The sequence below is a fragment of the Aplysia californica genome, unplaced genomic scaffold (genome assembly GCF_000002075.1).
Source record: "Aplysia californica isolate F4 #8 unplaced genomic scaffold, AplCal3.0 scaffold00009, whole genome shotgun sequence".
Lineage (NCBI taxonomy): Eukaryota > Metazoa > Mollusca > Gastropoda > Aplysiida > Aplysiidae > Aplysia > Aplysia californica.
Genome location: NW_004797279.1, coordinates 13,963 through 32,478, shown reverse-complemented (window position 1 = coordinate 32,478; position 18,516 = coordinate 13,963). Strand labels below are relative to the sequence as shown.

Genomic DNA, 18,516 nt, shown 5'->3' with positions numbered 1-18,516 from the left:
CCACAAAAACAACAACAACAACAACAACAATGAATGTTGTAACCAACAAAACAATATTTGCTTTAAAGATAGTAAGGAAGTTTTATAAAAAATGTATTCTTAAAAATCTTATTGACTTGGGATGTTGGCAAAGAGTTTGTTCTCTTGGTAACAAATTCAGTTTTTTTGGCTCCCCTGTAACATTATAAAAACTGCATATACTGTATTTTCTAAAATGACGGCAGAGTCACTGTTCTGGGATAAGTTAACCCAAAACAGACGTAGCGGACAAATAATAAACTATGTTGCAGAACACTTCGGAACCATCATGGACAAATCAAAAACACGAATTTGCATATTTCATAGTATTTGTATGCATGTCAGGATCGATAACAACAACAACGTATGCATGTTGTTGCCTGCCTCTTTAAGTTCAAAATCAAGAATGAGAAAATGATTAATGTAGGTGGGGGGTTTTTTAGGTCCACATCGACACAATTTAGATTGTCAAATAAAGAAAACATAACAATGTGTATGATGAATAGCAACGATTTGCTTCTTTTTTAAAGTGCCCCGAAACAGCCCGTCTTCAAGCGTTGGCGAATAATCAGAATGCGAGCCCCCAAACGTGTTAAGTCTATATTAGTATTAGTGGCATTTACAACAAATACGTGAATACACTTATCTCAATGTATAGGTATAACGGAGCGTGGACGCCGTCGGCGTTTGTGGTGTAGCGGTTAGGCACTTCGCTCTCGCACTCAGGAGACTCGAGTTCGTTTCCTGAGTGGGGATAATCTTTTTTATTGAGTATCTCGGTCTTTCTGTTGGGATGTTGTATTGTCTCTCTCAGCCCGAGTTGGCCCTGGCAGGCAAGGTCGTAAGCCCGCCTCCTAAATGATCTAAATAGTGTCAAAATAGGCGTAAATACACCTGCTATGCTATAAAAAGTAAGTAGTGTTGACCAGCGGGTCCCACCAAAAGCGCATCAAGCCTTCGCCCATCGTGACAATATCACAAAGAACAGAGGAGGTGAAAAAGAAGGTAGCGGGTAACGTTTATTTCCTTCGATTCATGTTACTGATTTATTTATTGTGTCCAGTTTTTTTTTCACTGTTCAGGTGACAGTGACAGGGTTGAAATTTCTTAGTAGGCCTATGAGTTTTACAGCCCTTGCAACACAATTATGTCATATACGTGTCGAAGATTAGAGGTTTTACGAGAGAGTAGCAAACACAAAAAAGAGAGATAACGATAGCTATTTGAAAATAATGAAGGAGCAAACCATACCAGAGCACCCGCCAACCACCCATATATCTAATTTTTACAGAGATTTCTAATTAGAAATAACAAGTTTCTGCCCAAATAGAGTGAAACGCAAAACTTTGCAACTTTGTAAGAACTAACGGTACATGTACTAATATGTGATGCAGCGTGGTGGAATCAGGCTCTCGTCAATTTTTGGGCATGTAAAGTTATTGGTATTATCTTAAAGCTTGTTCAATTGACTTTATTTCGATGAAAAAAATATCCATTTATCTTGAATACAAGTCGAGATATTTGCGAAAGAAGGAGGTGGGGGTCACCTGTTTTCAGAAGTAAAATTAGAGAGAAAATGGCCGCCAAAGATTAGTTATTTCCTTAGCTTAAGAGTCCGTGGTAACTGAAAATTTCCATTTTTTGTGCCTTTAATCAACGTTTTTCAGGAAAATCCACACATAAAATAGTTCTTTAATTGGCAGGCAAGGTGTTGGGCCAAAAAACAAAAATTTGATAAAAATTCACAAACCTGCGGAAAAATGCAGGTTTCTTCAATTTGATTATTTTGACGAGAGCCTGATTCCACCACGCTGCCTCAAATATGTGTCTGTGCATTAAAGAACAAATTTATAAAAAGGTGCAGTGACAGAGCCAAATAAACTCAAAGAAGGCGGTGGCTATTTAAATGGTATGCTTTTGGTGTTGACCGTTTCTCTCCAGACAAGCTCAAATTGAACAACCCTGTACCATGTTTCTGGGTTGGGTTTTTTGGACCTTCTGTTCACCATTACGTTTGTGGGTGTACCCATAGACACAGTCTTTAAGATAAAACCCCCCAAAAATAATGGAAGGAGTTCAGGCTGTGGGAATGCAGTGACAAGTCTTTCAGCTTATAAGGCATTCCCAAAACCTTTCTTGCAACCAGGCATGGACCACTCCTCAACAGCGCAACCCCTGATCTCCACCTCAAACTTCTCTAAAACTTTCTCAGCATGGTGACATATCTATCTAATGCGACAGTCATGATTTTATTGGAAACCCGAACAGGCTGATCACGGCCCTGTAGTTAAAAGCTTCTTTGAGAAGTAACATTTTACGTTTCCTTTAATTATCGTTGAAATTTTTAAAACTGGGAAGTTTCTAAAGCATGTAAACTGATTTTCTTCATATTGGATAACTGCATAACCCCTTGGTTGAATTTTGAAGGGTTTTTCCTTATTTTATTTAGTTGAAATTAGTGCAAAGATGACCAAGTTCTTTCACTATTAAAGGGTCTTCTTTATTCAGACACCTTGTACAGTACATTGCAAAAGGCATTACGAAAAGGAGCAATAAGCACGTAAACTGAAAGGTGCACAGATACTTGTAAGTAATAAAAGAGCATACTTACCTCATGAACTTGTTCGAATGAAGAACAGGATCAGGCAGCAAATGAAACCTTTTGCTCTGCGTCTAAATGCTGCTTTTCACAAAAACATCTTCCTGGACAATGAGCCACTGTAAAAATAAACCTTCTCATTTCTGTTTGCATTCAAGTTTTCTATTTGTTCTTTTTCTTTTCTTTCCTTCCTTTTTCGTCTTTAGACTCTGTTATCTTTCCTTTTTCATCTCTCTTCTTCTCTTTACCTTTTCTCGGGTGTCTTTTTTTTTTCAATCTCTTCGATTGTTCTTTTTGTCAATATTCTTCTTCCTTTCCATCTTTATCTTCTCACCTTTATTTTTCATATTTTTTTCCTTACTCTTCATTTCTATGTTCCTCTTTTTGATTTTCTGTGCTTTCCTTTTCATATTTTTTCAGTATTCTGATTTCTTTTTTTGTCCTCATCTTCTTTACTCTTTAACTGGTACACAGTTTTCACCACAACCTTTATTCAAACAAATTTTTTTACAATCTGGGGATTTTGATTCTCTTTGACATCTGAACATTGTACTGAGGTAGTTTCATTTCCAGAGAAAAGACCATAAATCTCCACACTCTAGATGCACTTCTATTCGAGGGAAAAAAATCAACTAACACTTTAATGCCATATTCCAAAGTACAGGCATATTCCACTTTTCCCCTCCTCATTCCTCTTAATCTTATATGCTTTTTCCAATACCCATTACCACAGGGCTTAGAATTACATATTTCCAGAGTAACATGTTGCAATCTCCTCTTGATGATGCATCCTCTGTCTTCAACATAAACAGGGACAAGCTGCAGTAACATACAAAATACAAAATAAAGTGTCTAGTTGCAGCCCCATCACTTTCTCCTTTGATCCGATCCACATTTTCGTATCAAGATTTTGAAGTCCACAATTTCTGCATATATATAACAGATTATTTCAGAGCTAGTTCTGCAAATTATTTTCTTTCCATCCAATTGTCACCAAAACTCCCACAGAACAGCTTCGTCACAAAGGACTTTTTACTTCAAGCAAGCTGAATGAGAATTGTCTTATTTATCACTTTCGTAGAGGGATTTCTTTCTTTCCTCGTTAGATTTTTTTCAAAATAAGTTTTCTTGAATTTGCACTTGACTTTAAGCCGATATTTATTTTCTGGACTTTTGATGACTTTCCACACTTTCCTCTGCCGCTGTTTTTCTCTTCGAGATTATCATGCATCCTCCTTTTCAATCTTCGTTTCAACTTTAAATTCATTTCAATTTTCATCAGCCCTTCACTTCAATTCTTGTCAGCACGTATTCAGTATGAAGTGTGTTCACCCTTCAAAAAGAAAAGGAAAGAAAATCATGAATAAACAGCAGCAGCACACATACATATATTTAACACAGAATCAACAACATCTCTTGAAACATTGACTTCGAACAGAACTTTATTCAAACAACAACAAGATAAAAACAGAAAAAACCATAACTCAGCACCAGGTCAATGAGAGAGTGACCATGTTCAGGATGGGTATAAATCTCATTTTATAAGTCCTGAGATATTATGTCTCCAAGGGAATGCTATACAATTGCTCTTGTTCTATAACAAAGCTAGGAACAAAACCTGAGCATTTTTTATCCTCCACAGCGTAAAAATACTCGGCAAAAGCATTGACACCTCAGGCTAACTATCATAAGTAGTAGACATTAGTTCTCACCCTACAAAATATTACTTTCAGGTAAAAAAAATAACAAAATCCAAAGAATAGCAACACGCACCAAAAAATAAAAAAATAAAGCTGTGCAGATGGCAGAATATTGTACTCAAGGAGAAGGCAAACAAAGCAAAAAACCCCAAAAAAGCAGCATGTGGTTGATCTCTCTGACATGTATCAAACTAAAACAATGTTAGTGTTGTAATCCTTTTTCACTGTAACCCAATTTACAGGCTATTCTTTAAATTAAAAAATTCATATGACAATAGCAAAAGAACTTGACATGTAATGCTAGATAAACATAATATAACTGAGAGATAAACCTTAAAAAATTGCCCCAAAATATTTTTTCTATAAAAGCAAAACTGCATAAACTAATTACTTTATTCGATGGCTGTATGCCAAACTACTGCAATGGGGGTCCTGCACTTTGACAAAGGTAAGGCCAAAAGTTTTCACAAAATCATATATGAGTCAAGGAAGGCATAAATGTCAAGTAGCTTGACACAGACTGTAATGCTCTATACGTAGTCACATCAACTATGGCACCCATCTTTCATCCATATTCATCCCTGTCTATACGCCACTAACATTCACCAGCAGTAACAACATAAACAAGCTGTCCTAATTTCTCGTGGACAGAGAACAGCACCTCTACACAAACAAAAGTGCTTGTAAAGACTCGATCAACAGCAAGATCCAACATTTTTACACCCTGACTCTGAAGACTGATTTGTATTGGGCATTATCTTGCCGATGGGGAAGTCAACTTGTTCCTTGAAGCCTACATGAAAACAGAACTTAAGCTGTTTTTGTACAGAATTTAAAGATGAGCCGGTCAACTATCTAAGTTAGGCAAGTTTCGACATTGTACAGATTCCTTACATAGCAATTATTTGTAAGAGGAGCCAAGAAATCTCATCTCGGCAGGTTTGACTTTGTTGCAACATTAACAAATTTAACAGGCATACATATTATTGAAATCAATGAACGCATTAAAAAAAATAAAGATGGAAAGAAACCGATACTTTTACATAATTTCAAATAAAAATTAGGACTGGCAATAATGTTAACTAATTCAGTAAACAGACAATTTAATCCTTTGCCTGAAGTCACTAATCAATTTATTTTGAGTCAAACTATTAATGAATTTAAACATAAAATCACAAAAGCTTCAAAATCTGGGAAAATTAGAGTGCAGAAATCAAAGGAATGGCAGGTGAGCCAACACCAAGCACTGGACAAAAGCATTGAGAATACTGCGGTGGAAGGCTGCAGCATAAAAGTCAAGGAAATCCAACAATTAATTTAAAGAATCAGCATGCTCAAAATCTGAGCAACAAGCATAACAAAAGTAATCTTATTAAATATAAGATACATCATTTGAGGATGATGAAAAAACAACAAAGTATAACAATGAATGTCAGCCGTTATAATAACTGGGCCATTTGGTTTGGACTATATCAGCCGACTGAAAAACTAGAAAATCTAAACAACTTGTCAATGATAATATGAGCATGTGCCTGGTACAAGGTACCATATAACGCATTTTGAAGAATTCCCTTTTATTACATTTTATGGTACAAAAATAATTTCTGAACAACTTGCCTTAAAATTTTTTAAGACAGCTTCAGCACTTTGTGAGATCTGGTTAATGTTGTCAAGTATGGTGCGGAAACAAAGTTTTGAGAAAAATGGCTTTAAAATTTCCCTTAGATACGGATCGAGTTCTACTCCTAATGAATATCGGTTGATCAAAAAGCCAGCCATGTTGTTTTTCTCCAAAACCTGTGACAACATTATTACTATGCATAGTGCACTTTTAAAAAAGCAGTTTAAGAAAATTAATAAGTTTCAAAGTGTCATTAAGACACTCTAAAAGTAAATTCACTGTCGAAAAGAACTAAAAATTTCACAACATTGCCTTGTACATGGGTATGCACGAAGCCTCCCTTCCTTTACTACTATATATCAATGTATTTGGGTACACTGCACACCTCTCAAAGGGAAATATGCTGACCTAAATTTTGATATGCAATGTTAAGGGGTTGATTGTTATGAATGAGTCGTAGAAATCTTTGTCAATGACAATGCTAGTAATTTTGAAGAGTGACTTTGTGTCTGCTTTCCTCATCAAGTGGAGCTTGTTCCAAATGCGCAAAAGCTGCTATCCCATACTGTTTTGTTACACTTATGTGCACTTCCCAGATCGAAATAGGTCATGAACTCACCTACATTTTTATATGCAGTGAGATGCGGTTAGTTTTTATGAATAAGTCATAGAAACCTTCCTCAAATAGGCTGACAGCAAATGTTCTGATGCAATCTCTGTTATTACTTAAAAAAGAATAAAACATATCCAGTAGAATAAACACACAGCTTTGTAAATATTGGGAGATAAATGATCAAAGAGTAAGTTTTTTATTGAAACTCAATATTAGTAAAAAATCAATGGTTGACCTTTATTGCCCTGTTTCTCAGTTCTAGCAAATGCATCTTACTCTCTTACAATACCTTTCACCAGGCACGCACACATAAGTGCACTCAAGAAAAGGTTTTGGTACAATATTGTAAGACAGCTCTACACGAAGAAGGTGAAAATGAAAAGAAACAAACATTAACTTTTACAACTAAGAAAAAAAGAAATTACTTGAACTAAAAGAAAGATTTACAATTCAGAATCCACTTTGTAACAGAAAAACTCATCAAAAAATCACATCCTGTGAAACAAGATCAGCAACCCTCATCTTTTTCAAATTTGCCCATGCTAACAAAGCGTTCTACGAGTAGAGCCCATTTTTACACAAAAGAATCACCAGGAGGCAAAAACCTGTAAGGCAGGAAGACGCTGAGTACCTTTCAGCTGCTGAAAACAAGGGTCTGTGCTGGCATGGACATATGGGGGGAACACACGAAGCGTTAACTCAGGGATGAACCATTCACTGACAGTGACCTGAAAGGATTTTCAATGAAAAAAAGCAGTCCTCAAAAATCTGGTTTATTTTGATCCAGTGCCTTATAAGACTCATGGACTCATAAGGTATCTGGTTGAAAGCTGAGCACTGAGGCAAAAATAATTAATATAATACACACATAGCGAAATTGGTGAGATGCGGAAACGTTTTTGTTATGTATGAATCTGGCCATGTACATGTTTAAAAAAAAAAAGAAAATACATGTAAAAAAAAATTCAGGACTGGAAAATCTGTTCCCTATGCGTGCGTTTCACTGTGTGAGTGTTTCACTATGTGAATGTTCCACTATGTGCAGATTAGACTGGTACTTCAAATTTTACAAAGAAAAATAGAGACTCTTTATGCGCATGATATTAAATCCTTCACAACACTGTGGACAGCATTTATAAACGAAATACAAACCATCAAAACAATAGAAGGCAAACTGTTCGGGAAGACAAAATCTTAACCTCCACACATTACCTAATGCCCACATGACATTAGCTTGTTGTGGGTGGACTTGAGAAAAGCAGGCCAATGAATGTGCAAAAGCTTGGAGGGGAAAAGTTTAGTAATTACTCCAGCCAGTGTAAAAAGAAATTATATCTATTTCAGACTATTGCACATTCAGTCAACATTTACAAAAAAAAGCAAGGAAGATCAATTTCACCCTCCAGGGTGAGGCCATTCTCAATGGGGGGGACATTAACATCCCGAGTTCTTATGCACAGTAGAATAGTAATTGTAAATGGGCTGATTCATTAATGTCTTGCTCATAACTGTGCCTGAACTGCAACAGGGAACTGCTGCTTTTTCTTTCCTCATCCTTGCTATTGCCATTTTCCTCTACTTCTTTTGTATGTTTGTCACTCTCTTGTGACCCGCTTTTTCCGGGTTGCGTTGATAGTCGAAGCAGTCTTTGTGCTGTTGAAGCTAGAGAGGTGAGCAGAGTATGTCTGATTCCCTGTAAAGACTTCTGTGTTGACATCCACCCCTTGGCGCTCAAATGATCTTATGCAGCTGCGAGTGCCGTAAAACCTCTACTAAAACTAAAAGAAGACCAATTTCATGACTATCAAGAAAATGAAAGTCTCCCAAGAGATTCAAGTCAAGTAGAGGGAAGTTTTCAGTTACATTCATGTTGCAGGCTAAGTATAACAAATATATATATAATTCTAGGCCCTATACATTGTGTAGTAAAAGTTTTTATCAGTAAATGGACCTCCTTATAGAATGTCTTCACTTTAAACGACAGAAATAGATATAACAGATGTAGCCTACATTAAGTGGATTCAAGCACCACATGAAAAAAAGATGTTACACATCTGATCTTAAATACAAATCCACCATGCCTGAAGGATCAAAACCACTGCACCAGTTTCAATCTACCAGTACCATTTCATCTTTATACATTAATGTCATTTTCCAATGACTGCATATTTCAATAGACTTTTTCAATTATTTGCCATCTAATTAATATTGTGCCAACACCCATCAATAAAAGTGGGTGTTGTGGCGTTCTCTGCTCCCGTTTATTGTCAGCTTCATCACTATTGTTCTTATCAACTTTCGGGTGGCTGTGTTAGATACGACTCAATACAAAATCCATTAACAAAGTGATGCCTCTGAGAAGTAAAATTAAGAGTGTCTTTTGTGAGAGGGAAAGTGAGAACAATGTAATATATGTGACTTGCAGATGAGGGATAATCTGTGTTTTTTTCAATATCTTTAATCACAGATCAATGTGACCACCATTAAGGGGGCTCCAATGGTTGAGGGGTTAAATATGAGCTCAGGTTCATAAACAATATTGAGCAATTATGATGAAATAGCTTTCAAATGGGTGGTCCCTGTTATGTTCACTTGAGTAAGACAAGACCCAAATGAAATTAAATGACGCCAAGCACTCCTTCAACCAGCCATGACATATTTCATGAAATGTCTGCAGTGGAACTGTGTATTGTGTGCCTTTGTTGAAACTTGTGAAAAATTTAAGATATGCATTGCACATACCATTGTAATCCAAACTGCCCCACGAAATGTAAACATTGAGGGTACTTTTCTATTCTTGTCTTATACTTACGGGAGTATGGAGAAAACCTCCGAGGTCTTCGGTAGTAGTAATCCTCATTATAATCATCATCGTTATCTTCTTCATTGAAGTAATTGCAGTGGCGGAAATGTCTTCTGCTGCGACCGGAGTATCTACTAAAGCGGGACCCATGGTTCTCAGCACCATATCCTGGGTACCCACGGTCATACGACCAGCTGTGATTAGAGATGACACTTTGGATCAAACATAGTGCAAGGACCAGAACAAAAGGAGTGGAAATCATAAAAAATGTAACTCCCAGCAATCAAATTTGAGTGTAAGCCTGTATTTGATTGACAGACTTCAAAGAGATGAGATTAATTCTTCAAATTAAATAGAGCCATATTAGCATTTTCATAGCATGTGGATCAATAGGATACTTATTGAACAGTGCTCAAAGGTAACTCACATAAAAAAAATAGCAATTACCAGATGGAAAAGAGGGAATGTCAATAAGTAGTGTGGGTCACTGGGGAAAATGTGGCCAGCAACAAAGAGAATTTTTTTTTTTTCAGTTGTTGTACAGACCAAGGCTGAAATTCAACAAAAAAAGAATCCACCTCACATGATCTGTGATTGAAAAACATTGAGCAACAGCATTGGCAGAAAAGTGAGAAGTGTGGGAGAGACAGTTTTCTCCTTTCTACTTACGATCGGCCGAGATATCGTCCTGGGGTAGGAGGGTGAGGCTGGGTGGTCAGTGAGTAGTCCACACGGATGGGCCTCCCATCCAACTCAAGTCCCTGAGTCGCTTTCCTTGCCTGAAGTACAGGAAAGGTTAAAGATAGTTCTTGTTCATTTTATACATTGAAATCTCCAAAACATAAAGAAAATCAAATTTTGAATTGATGGGGGCGGAATACTGCAAGAAATGGGACAAAATCTCGACCCTACACTCAAATCTTGAACTTCCAGATGTCAGTCAAGAGTCTCCACTTCAAATACAATTTTTCATTTGTCTTGTTTATTCTTGGGTGGAATTATGCTATATTCATGAACAACCCTTGAAAGACTACTGGATAAGGACATGTTGTATTTGATGGCAAAGGATATGTCCTTGACAGTCCACATGTGTTCCAACCTATTTTGTCTAATTTAATACAATTTCTCTTGTAATGTTTTTAATTTTCACTCCTCACATTTCCAACTTTTTCTAATTTATCTTTCTCTCTATCACACACATACTATACATTACAATTGTAAGAAGACATAGAACAGATTGCCTCTAATTCAGGCCATCCTCACACCATCACAAATTTTTACTTTGAGTAGATCAGCTGGCATTGATCTGACCCTTATTTCAAATGATGTGTACAAAAAACAAAACAGCCTCTCCGTTACTGAGGGGCAATGAAATGCAAAGGCATAAAACACTGACTTAAGAAGAATAAAATATTCATGTAAAATAGCAACATACCTCAACAGCATCTTCAGTAGACTTGAAATAGACAAATCCATAACCTTTTGATCTGCCTGACTGTGAACATTTTGAAAAACAATCAGTCAAGTGATGCTCTGCTGAGAAAAAGCCCAATATCAAGTAACTACAGCTAACAAGGGGAGTAGCAAATAAAAGCTACAAGTTGACTTAACTTGAACTTTTGTCAACAGTGTCTAAATCTGAGGACATTTAAACTCCCAAGACCAGATCCAAGTATCTGTGACAAAGTCCTAAAAAAAAACTATCAGCAGGCCTACATTGATGTGGACAGTTCAAAGAAAATGAAGTGTGGTACAAAGGGCATTTTAAAAAATTGAGTCTTTTGTTCTTTATAATCACCAGGTGTAAAATTTTATTTGAAATAAAAACGACGTTCAAGAGGCAATTCTACCTCTCTATGACAAGCAAAGAGGCAGACATATGAAAGCCTTGAGAAAATACAAGATAGATCTGACCTGACCATCAATGATTTATTTAAAGAGGTACCAGCCATCCATGTCCAGGTGCTGTTTTAGCCTCTTTTTCCTGTATTCGGATTAATAATATCTTTTTGCCAATTTTATTGGTTCCGCTTCTATGTACCCCATATCTATGGTTCTCAATATACAAGATAGATCTGATCCATACAGTGACAGTATCAAAAACTGTCTTTATTCTATAGGCCTACATTGCAACTTTCATTGACATGAAATCTGTTTATCATGAAGAAACTTTCTTATGCCGTATAGTTAGTTTTACAAGGGTTTTTTCTGTATCTGATCCCTGTTTAAACAAGGGTTAACTGACCTGTCGATCATAGATGATAAATATACTCTCAAGGGGGCCATATTGACTGAAAATATCTTTCAAGTGTTTTTCTTCAGTATAGCTGCTAAGTCCAAAAACTCCCAGACAGTGGCAGGCACCAGGAGGCTCCTGCATGCATGGAAAAGAAACACAAATGTCACAAGTGCACACTGTAGAGACACAGGGCGTTGGGAAGTTGAAATGAGTTAAAGAAAATGACATTAACATGATAAAAAGCCATCTAGTGCCGTGAAAAAGTAAGACTGACAAAGAGTGTGACAAAAACAGCAAAACTTACCTGAAGCGTTTTCCATAAAACAGTGAGTTAATGTGAATACAAAGGTTTAAAAAATGTTAATTTCAAAAACATGCTATTTCAGTCTTTCATCCAAAAAAACAGAAAGTTTTGACATCTCTAAGGAAACAAGTGGCTCATACAAGTGCTTAACCTGTCACAAGACATATATCTCCATACAACAGAAACAAACATCTCACCTTGTCCTCCAAATCTCTGTTCTTGTGACTGTAGGAAGGAGCCGGACTGTTGCTGAGGGATCTGGATCTGCTACGCCTGCTTCTGTTTACAAGACAAATAGTAAACATGAATGAGATGACAAAGAACCAACAGGAACATTTAGAAACTATTTTTTCCTTCAACAATATTAACAAGTTTAAAAAGAGCAACCCAAACACCACTTACATATTACAGCTTGACCACATCGTAATAACTATTTTTGTTTAATCTAGTTACAAATGCCATAAGATGATACCAGAGCTTATGCTGTGACTTGAGAAATAATATATAAACTCGAACTAAAAAGCAAAGGAACAACTTGTGTTTTCACCTGTCAAATTTAAACTTAAGTATCTCGCAAACCTGTTATGCTCAGTCAACCAAACTAGGCACATGCACAGAAGTCTAGACACAGCTTGCCTGTACAATAAATTTGCCCACACAAACTTCACAGCGACAGCGCAGGGCGTGCCGAAACACAGCCAAAAGCATGAAAAATGGGCTAAATTTCTCTGACTCAGCAACATTAGCCTAGGGACTGGTGGCTAAAACTGAGCTCGGCACATGGTAAACAGATGTCTTGGCTGTGAATATCGCTCACTAGCAACCAATTATAAGCCAGCATTTTTCATCCACGTTTCACTACAACAGGGTGGTCAAATGATACTCGATGCTTGATGTCGACAGAGGACGAGCCCTTGCATGGCTCCAAAATGGCTCCACGTTCTGAGTCGTTGCACGTCCACTTGGGGGCGTCCCCAGAGGCTGCAAGAACGATGGTGAGTGACCGGAAGAGTCCAGGACAGACCTCAGCCAGGTCGGCCCCGTTTGACCAACGACAGGATCGACCGGTTCATCGTCAGACAGGCCGTGAGGTCACGAACCACCACTGCAAACCGCATAAGGGGCCAACCACGGGTGACAGCCAATGTCCTAAAAAACGAGGAGACGGTGAGGAACCATCTTCGTAGAGTAGAGCCAGATTTGCTTCTCCATAGAGTAGAGCCAGATTTGCTTCTCCGTAGAGTAGAGCCAGATTTGCTTCTCCGTAGAGTAGAGCCAGATTTGCTTCTCCGTAGAGTAGAGCCAGATTTGCTTTTCCGTAGAGTAGAGCCAGATTTGCTTCTCCGTAGAGTAGAGCCAGATTTGCTTCTCCGTAGAGTAGAGCCAGATTTGCTTCTCCGTAGAGTAGAGCCAGATTTGCTTCTCCGTAGAGTAGAGCCAGATTTGCTTCTCCGTAGAGTAGAGCCAGATTTGCTTCTCGTGTCCCTGCCAGGCGCCCAAAGTACACGCCGGCCCATAAAGCAGCTCATCGGGCATGGTCTGCTCGCCATTCACTGCGGACATGACATTAGTGGGATCAGGTAGTATTTTCGGACAAATCCAGATTCAACCTGCTGCACCCAGACAGGCGAGCCCACGTCTGGAAGCGCCAAGGAGAGCGGTTCCACCCTGACTGCATCCAGCAGGTGGTGCCCTATGGTGGGGGTTTGTTCTGGAGTGGGGAGGCTTCTCAGCTCACCACAGGACCCCCTGTACAACACACAGGGCAATTTGACTATGGCAAGGTACAAGGACAAAATCCTGTGTCCCCATGCTGTTCCTTTCCTGCAGCAGATTGGACCCCAGGCTGTTCTGCAGGACGACAACGCTATGCCACATCGCGCACGGTGGGGGACTTCCTGCAGAAGCAGGGTGTCACCCACATGGACTGGCCAGCTTGTAATCCATATTTGAACCGACTAGAGTACATATGGGATTACATTGACCGACGGATAAGGGACAACCACCCTCCTGCACAAAACCTTCAACTCGTCCAGGAGTGGCAGAACCTACCGCAACAAGTTCTCAGAAGGCATGCCCTGTCCATGCGTCGACGCTGTACCGAGTGTTTGATCAAACGGGGTGGCTACACCCACTATCAGAGATGCCAACCACAAAAAACCGAAATGAGTATTGGGAAATATGAAAATGTGTATTTTCAGGGAAAAATGTGTATTCTCTTCAACCGACCGACTAACCAGTAAAATGTTCAGGGTGTCCAGCAATATTTCCTGAAAAAAATATACTAGCTCACCAGCTCAAAAAAGGGAGCACACACGCGTACAATAAACACGTATCCAGTCAACAACATGTCAGTGTTCAGTGTCGTACTGGGGTCTTGTTTGACTTAAGTATTTCAGTCTGTTATAATATTTTCCTCTCATTATTATTATAAAAAATCAATCCTGTTTTGAGCGTTCGAAGGGCCTAGAACAAGAATTTCGATTATCAAGAACCAGTGGGTGTCATGATTCATATTATGAACTGACAGACTAAAATTATTGCTCAAACTCAGAGAAGAGCAAAAAATTGAAGGGCTCAAGTAGACCCGTGCACTGTGAGAGTTGTAACAACTGTGGGAGGGCAAGATGCAGTGACACTGAAAATTTGCCCTTCTTGAACAGAGAGCTACAACATACACAGTACGTATAATTTACTATCACCCATCTAATGACACGTGAACATTTTATTTCAATTACACAGACTTGCAAAGTATGAAGGGTCCCGATTCCGCACACGGCCTGCACCAACGCGCGCTTTGCAGAGAGCTCTAATTAAAATTCTGAAATTTGCCTCCAAGTTTTTGTCCTCTGGTCTTGCCTTCACACCTCCTCCCTCCCCGCCCCCCCCCCCCTCGAGTGTATAGAAAAAAATAATCAATAATCCCCTCCCGTAGACCTATACTTGGCAATGCCGTTACTCCCACCAAACACGGTCTTTGCTAACACGATGCCGCATTTATTTGTGATGCAAATGCGCGCAGGTTCATTGACCGGTCACGATGGCGAGCCCGACAACCTAAAAATCGGACGACGCTGGTATTTTCTTTTCTTTCCTACAAGTGACAGCACAGAGACGAGTTCGAGAAATTTTATTTGCACGGCAACACAGCGTTTACACTGCACAACCTGCATGTCACAAATAAGTTGCGTTATCAGTCTACAGTTGGCAAACTTCTCGGTGGTAACGAAAGCGAAAGTAGATCTTGATTTTCCTGATCAAGCCGCGGTGTCACATACACTTCCGTCTGCCGCCATAGCCGCCTGTTCGCGTGAAAGTGAAACGTATTCTCGGAGGAGGAAAAGCTAAACGAATATAATACCACAATCGCGACCGACAAAAATGAACTTACTGACCTTATCGGACTTGGTTTTCAAATATTTCAGTTCCGTGATACTGATACTATTTTGACAAAAGAGGGGACTTGAGTTTAGGTTTACTCGCCAAAACTGGATCTCGTATTTTTCGCTTTCCAGGATGCGTATTTTTTCATGAAAAGTCGTATTCGTGTATTTTTGGCAAAAAATCGTACTAAAATACGTAAAATCGTACTGGTTGGCATCTCTGCGCTATTGACAATGTTCAGGAAGAACAATGGCTGTTCTGGCTTCTGAAATTGACCAGTGTGTTTTAAATTCATTTTACATTAACTTTTCATTCTTGTTGAAATGTGAAATTGTACACACTTAATCCAGAGAGCCAAAAGAACCTTTTTTGAAAAAATTAAAAAATTCGGTTAAAGTGCTTTTTAGTTATCTGTCTTTGAATTTTCGTTCCTTGACTTTTTTGTGCGAGTTTAGATAAAAAGTAAAAACTACAAATATCCTTGACAATTCTGACAAGTATGGCCAATGCAAGGGAACAAATCTTCTTCATTAAAATTTCAATAAACCTTTTATCTAAAACTGATCTTTTCTGGATTAAGTAAACAGAACACCCTAAAGGCCATAGATGAAAACCTGGGCAATGTTGGGTTGAAGCAACTCTCTTCATAAATTATGTAAATTGAGTTGATGGCTTTATCAAATCGTTCACACTAAAAGATCAACACAACAGCACACAACAAACGAGTGTGTGAAAATATAAGAACTCAAACACCACAAACTTCACCTCTTTGTTCGTTTCCTTACAGCATCTTTTGACCCAGCAGAATGTGGTGACCTGTAACTCCTGTGTGATCTACTTGGTGACCTTCTCTTCTTCTTGGAGCTGAAAGACCCCATATATATAAGAAATTATTTATCAACTCTGACATCCAAACTATTCACAGAAGACAATCACCTTCATGATGGAAGTCCCTTAATCAAGACATGGCCTCAGACAGAATCATCACATTAAAAGTACATTTAATTTTTTTTTTCTCCAAAATTTAAGATTGGCATTTTTTGTCTCTATAAAAAGTATCACGAAATAAGGACTATCTCCAAGTACTCCAAATATTACATTCAAAACAGATTTAAAAAATGATACACAAACAGTTCACTGAAAAGAACCGTGTCAGAAGCAACATGATGTGTCCTCATCACATAACCCCACGAACTTTGCTTGCAACAAGAGTCAAAGCGATTGTCACTCCAAGACCAAGCTACCCAGCCACTCCAGGAGATGGAGCACACAACCGTGACCAGTCCTTCTACTCACCATTGTCTTATATATGACAAATGGATAATAAGGACAGAGAAAAATAAAGCAAGAAAACAAGTTTTGGTACTTATGATATACCCAACACTTACTCAAGGTGCTCTGTTAGCTCAGATGGTATCGTGCTAGACTGCAGAGCGGATGGCCCTGTTTTTGTTTAAAATTTACTACTTCATTTGAAGGCTATGTTTTCAAGTTAGTTAATCTATTAAAAAACAGCAATGGGAAAAGGCCAGTCACCAAATTCTGTTTTATAAAATACGAAAGTCTCAAAATGGCAATGCCACATCTTGGGAACAGTTAAACTCTCGTTTTCAAGACTTCTAAAGAGTAGGGGGGGAAAGATCAGAAGTAGAGGCCAGAACACAACAGTTGTGAATTTGACCTTTGAGAAATTGTATTTACTAATTGTATTCCAATATAAGGCTGAACAGTACATTCTCAAGAAATTCACAAGCATTCCTGATAGACTTCAGCAATCCTGCTGGCTTTGAAGGTACAGTATATGGAGAGAGAGAGAGAGAGAGAGAGAGAGAGAGAGAGAGAGAGAGAGAGAGAGAAAAGAGAGAGAGAGAGAGACAGAGAAAAAGAACTTCCAGCTACCCATGATATCCCAGACTTTGGTTGAAGAGTATTATCACTTCACTGTATAAGCTATGACAGTTCTGTCAAACCTACTCTAGACTCTTACCTATAAAAGACAATCACCTATGTGTGAGGATGTAGTGGATTCAGAGCCTCGTTAAGTTTTGGGCAAAGGGGTTATTGGTATCATCTTAAAGCCTGTTCATTTGCCTTGCTTTTGAAGAAAAAAATATACCCATCTACCTTGAATAGAAGTTGAAATATTTGCAATTGAAGGAGGTCAGGGAAGGCTGACTTTAGAGGTAAAATTAGCGAGAACATGACCGCAAAAGTTTGTGAACTTCTTGGCTTGAGAGTCCTTGGAAACTAAAAATGTACATTTTTTGTGCCTTTAATCAATGTTTTTCAGTACAATCCACACAAAAATGTGTTTTTAAAAGGACATAAAACTAAAAGGTGTTGAGCCAAAAAAGAAAATTTGAAAAAAATTGCCAATTGCCCCCAAAAATGCCGATTTCTTTGATTTCATATTTTGACCAGCGCCTGATTTCACCACAATGCCTCATAAACTCTTCCCATCCCCCTCTTGTATTGATTTTATATTTTAATGACACTGAGTTGGCGTAGGACATCCACCTGTCTAAGAGTAAGACAACCACTTTTCTCCTCTACTTTTGGCCTTCTTTGACAATTCCAACTTTATTTCAATTGTAGAAGGAAAGATGTAAGCCAATGACAGCAATACCCCTTTGGTCCTCACAGATGTTACAAATGGCACACCTTTTCTCGTCACAATCTTCTCCATGTTTTGATTCTCTGCTCTTGTGATGTCTGTACCGTCCCTCATCCTGACTGTCTACCTGATTTACAGAAGAATGAAACAGAAAAAAAAGAAACAGTGAAGGAAAGTAAACAATGGAGACCTTTTACTCTTAAAGTGGATATCCTGCAGGAGGAAAAACTTGTCCAGCTGAAAATTAGCAGAAAATCAGTAGGCTATTGTAAGAACACATGGGAGGAGGATTCAATATCTGATGCACACTCCATGTCGGAGGAAATTCAACTAACTATTGATTCTGTAAAAAAATCTGCAGAGCAGGCTGTTATCAGTAGGCTAAATGGCTACTTTTAAGGACAAGCGGGCTAACCCAGATTTCGGAGATTTCCAAAAGTCTTGACCTACACCAAAAGTGGGCATTGCCATACCTCTATAGGAGAAGTTTGGTTAAAAAGAAAATTCCTTGTTTTTGAAAGAACAGCATTTTTCGGGATAGCCCCCTTGAGCTTAAAAGCGACCATATGAAGACCTCTGAAATGCACTCTTTGAAACACTTGGTCTTGGATTTTTCTTTAA

General features: G+C 38.4%; 1 protein-coding gene across 1 annotated transcript in view; it reads right to left on the bottom strand.

Annotated features, from left to right (window-relative positions):
* Positions 1-4,041: 4,041 nt before the first annotated feature.
* Positions 4,042-18,516, bottom strand: part of LOC101859987 (transformer-2 protein homolog alpha) — a 16,333-nt gene continuing 1,858 nt past the window's right edge. Inside the window, exons 2-9 of the mRNA XM_005089743.3 lie at positions 17,943-18,022; positions 16,047-16,145; positions 12,095-12,176; positions 11,600-11,728; positions 10,790-10,849; positions 10,024-10,133; positions 9,364-9,548; positions 4,042-7,279 (exon numbers count right to left, since the gene is read on the bottom strand). Of these exons, the coding sequence (XP_005089800.1) occupies positions 7,266-7,279; positions 9,364-9,548; positions 10,024-10,133; positions 10,790-10,849; positions 11,600-11,728; positions 12,095-12,176; positions 16,047-16,145; positions 17,943-18,022 (759 nt within the window). The 3' untranslated portion in view covers positions 4,042-7,265. The remainder of the gene's footprint in view (positions 7,280-9,363; positions 9,549-10,023; positions 10,134-10,789; positions 10,850-11,599; positions 11,729-12,094; positions 12,177-16,046; positions 16,146-17,942; positions 18,023-18,516) is intronic.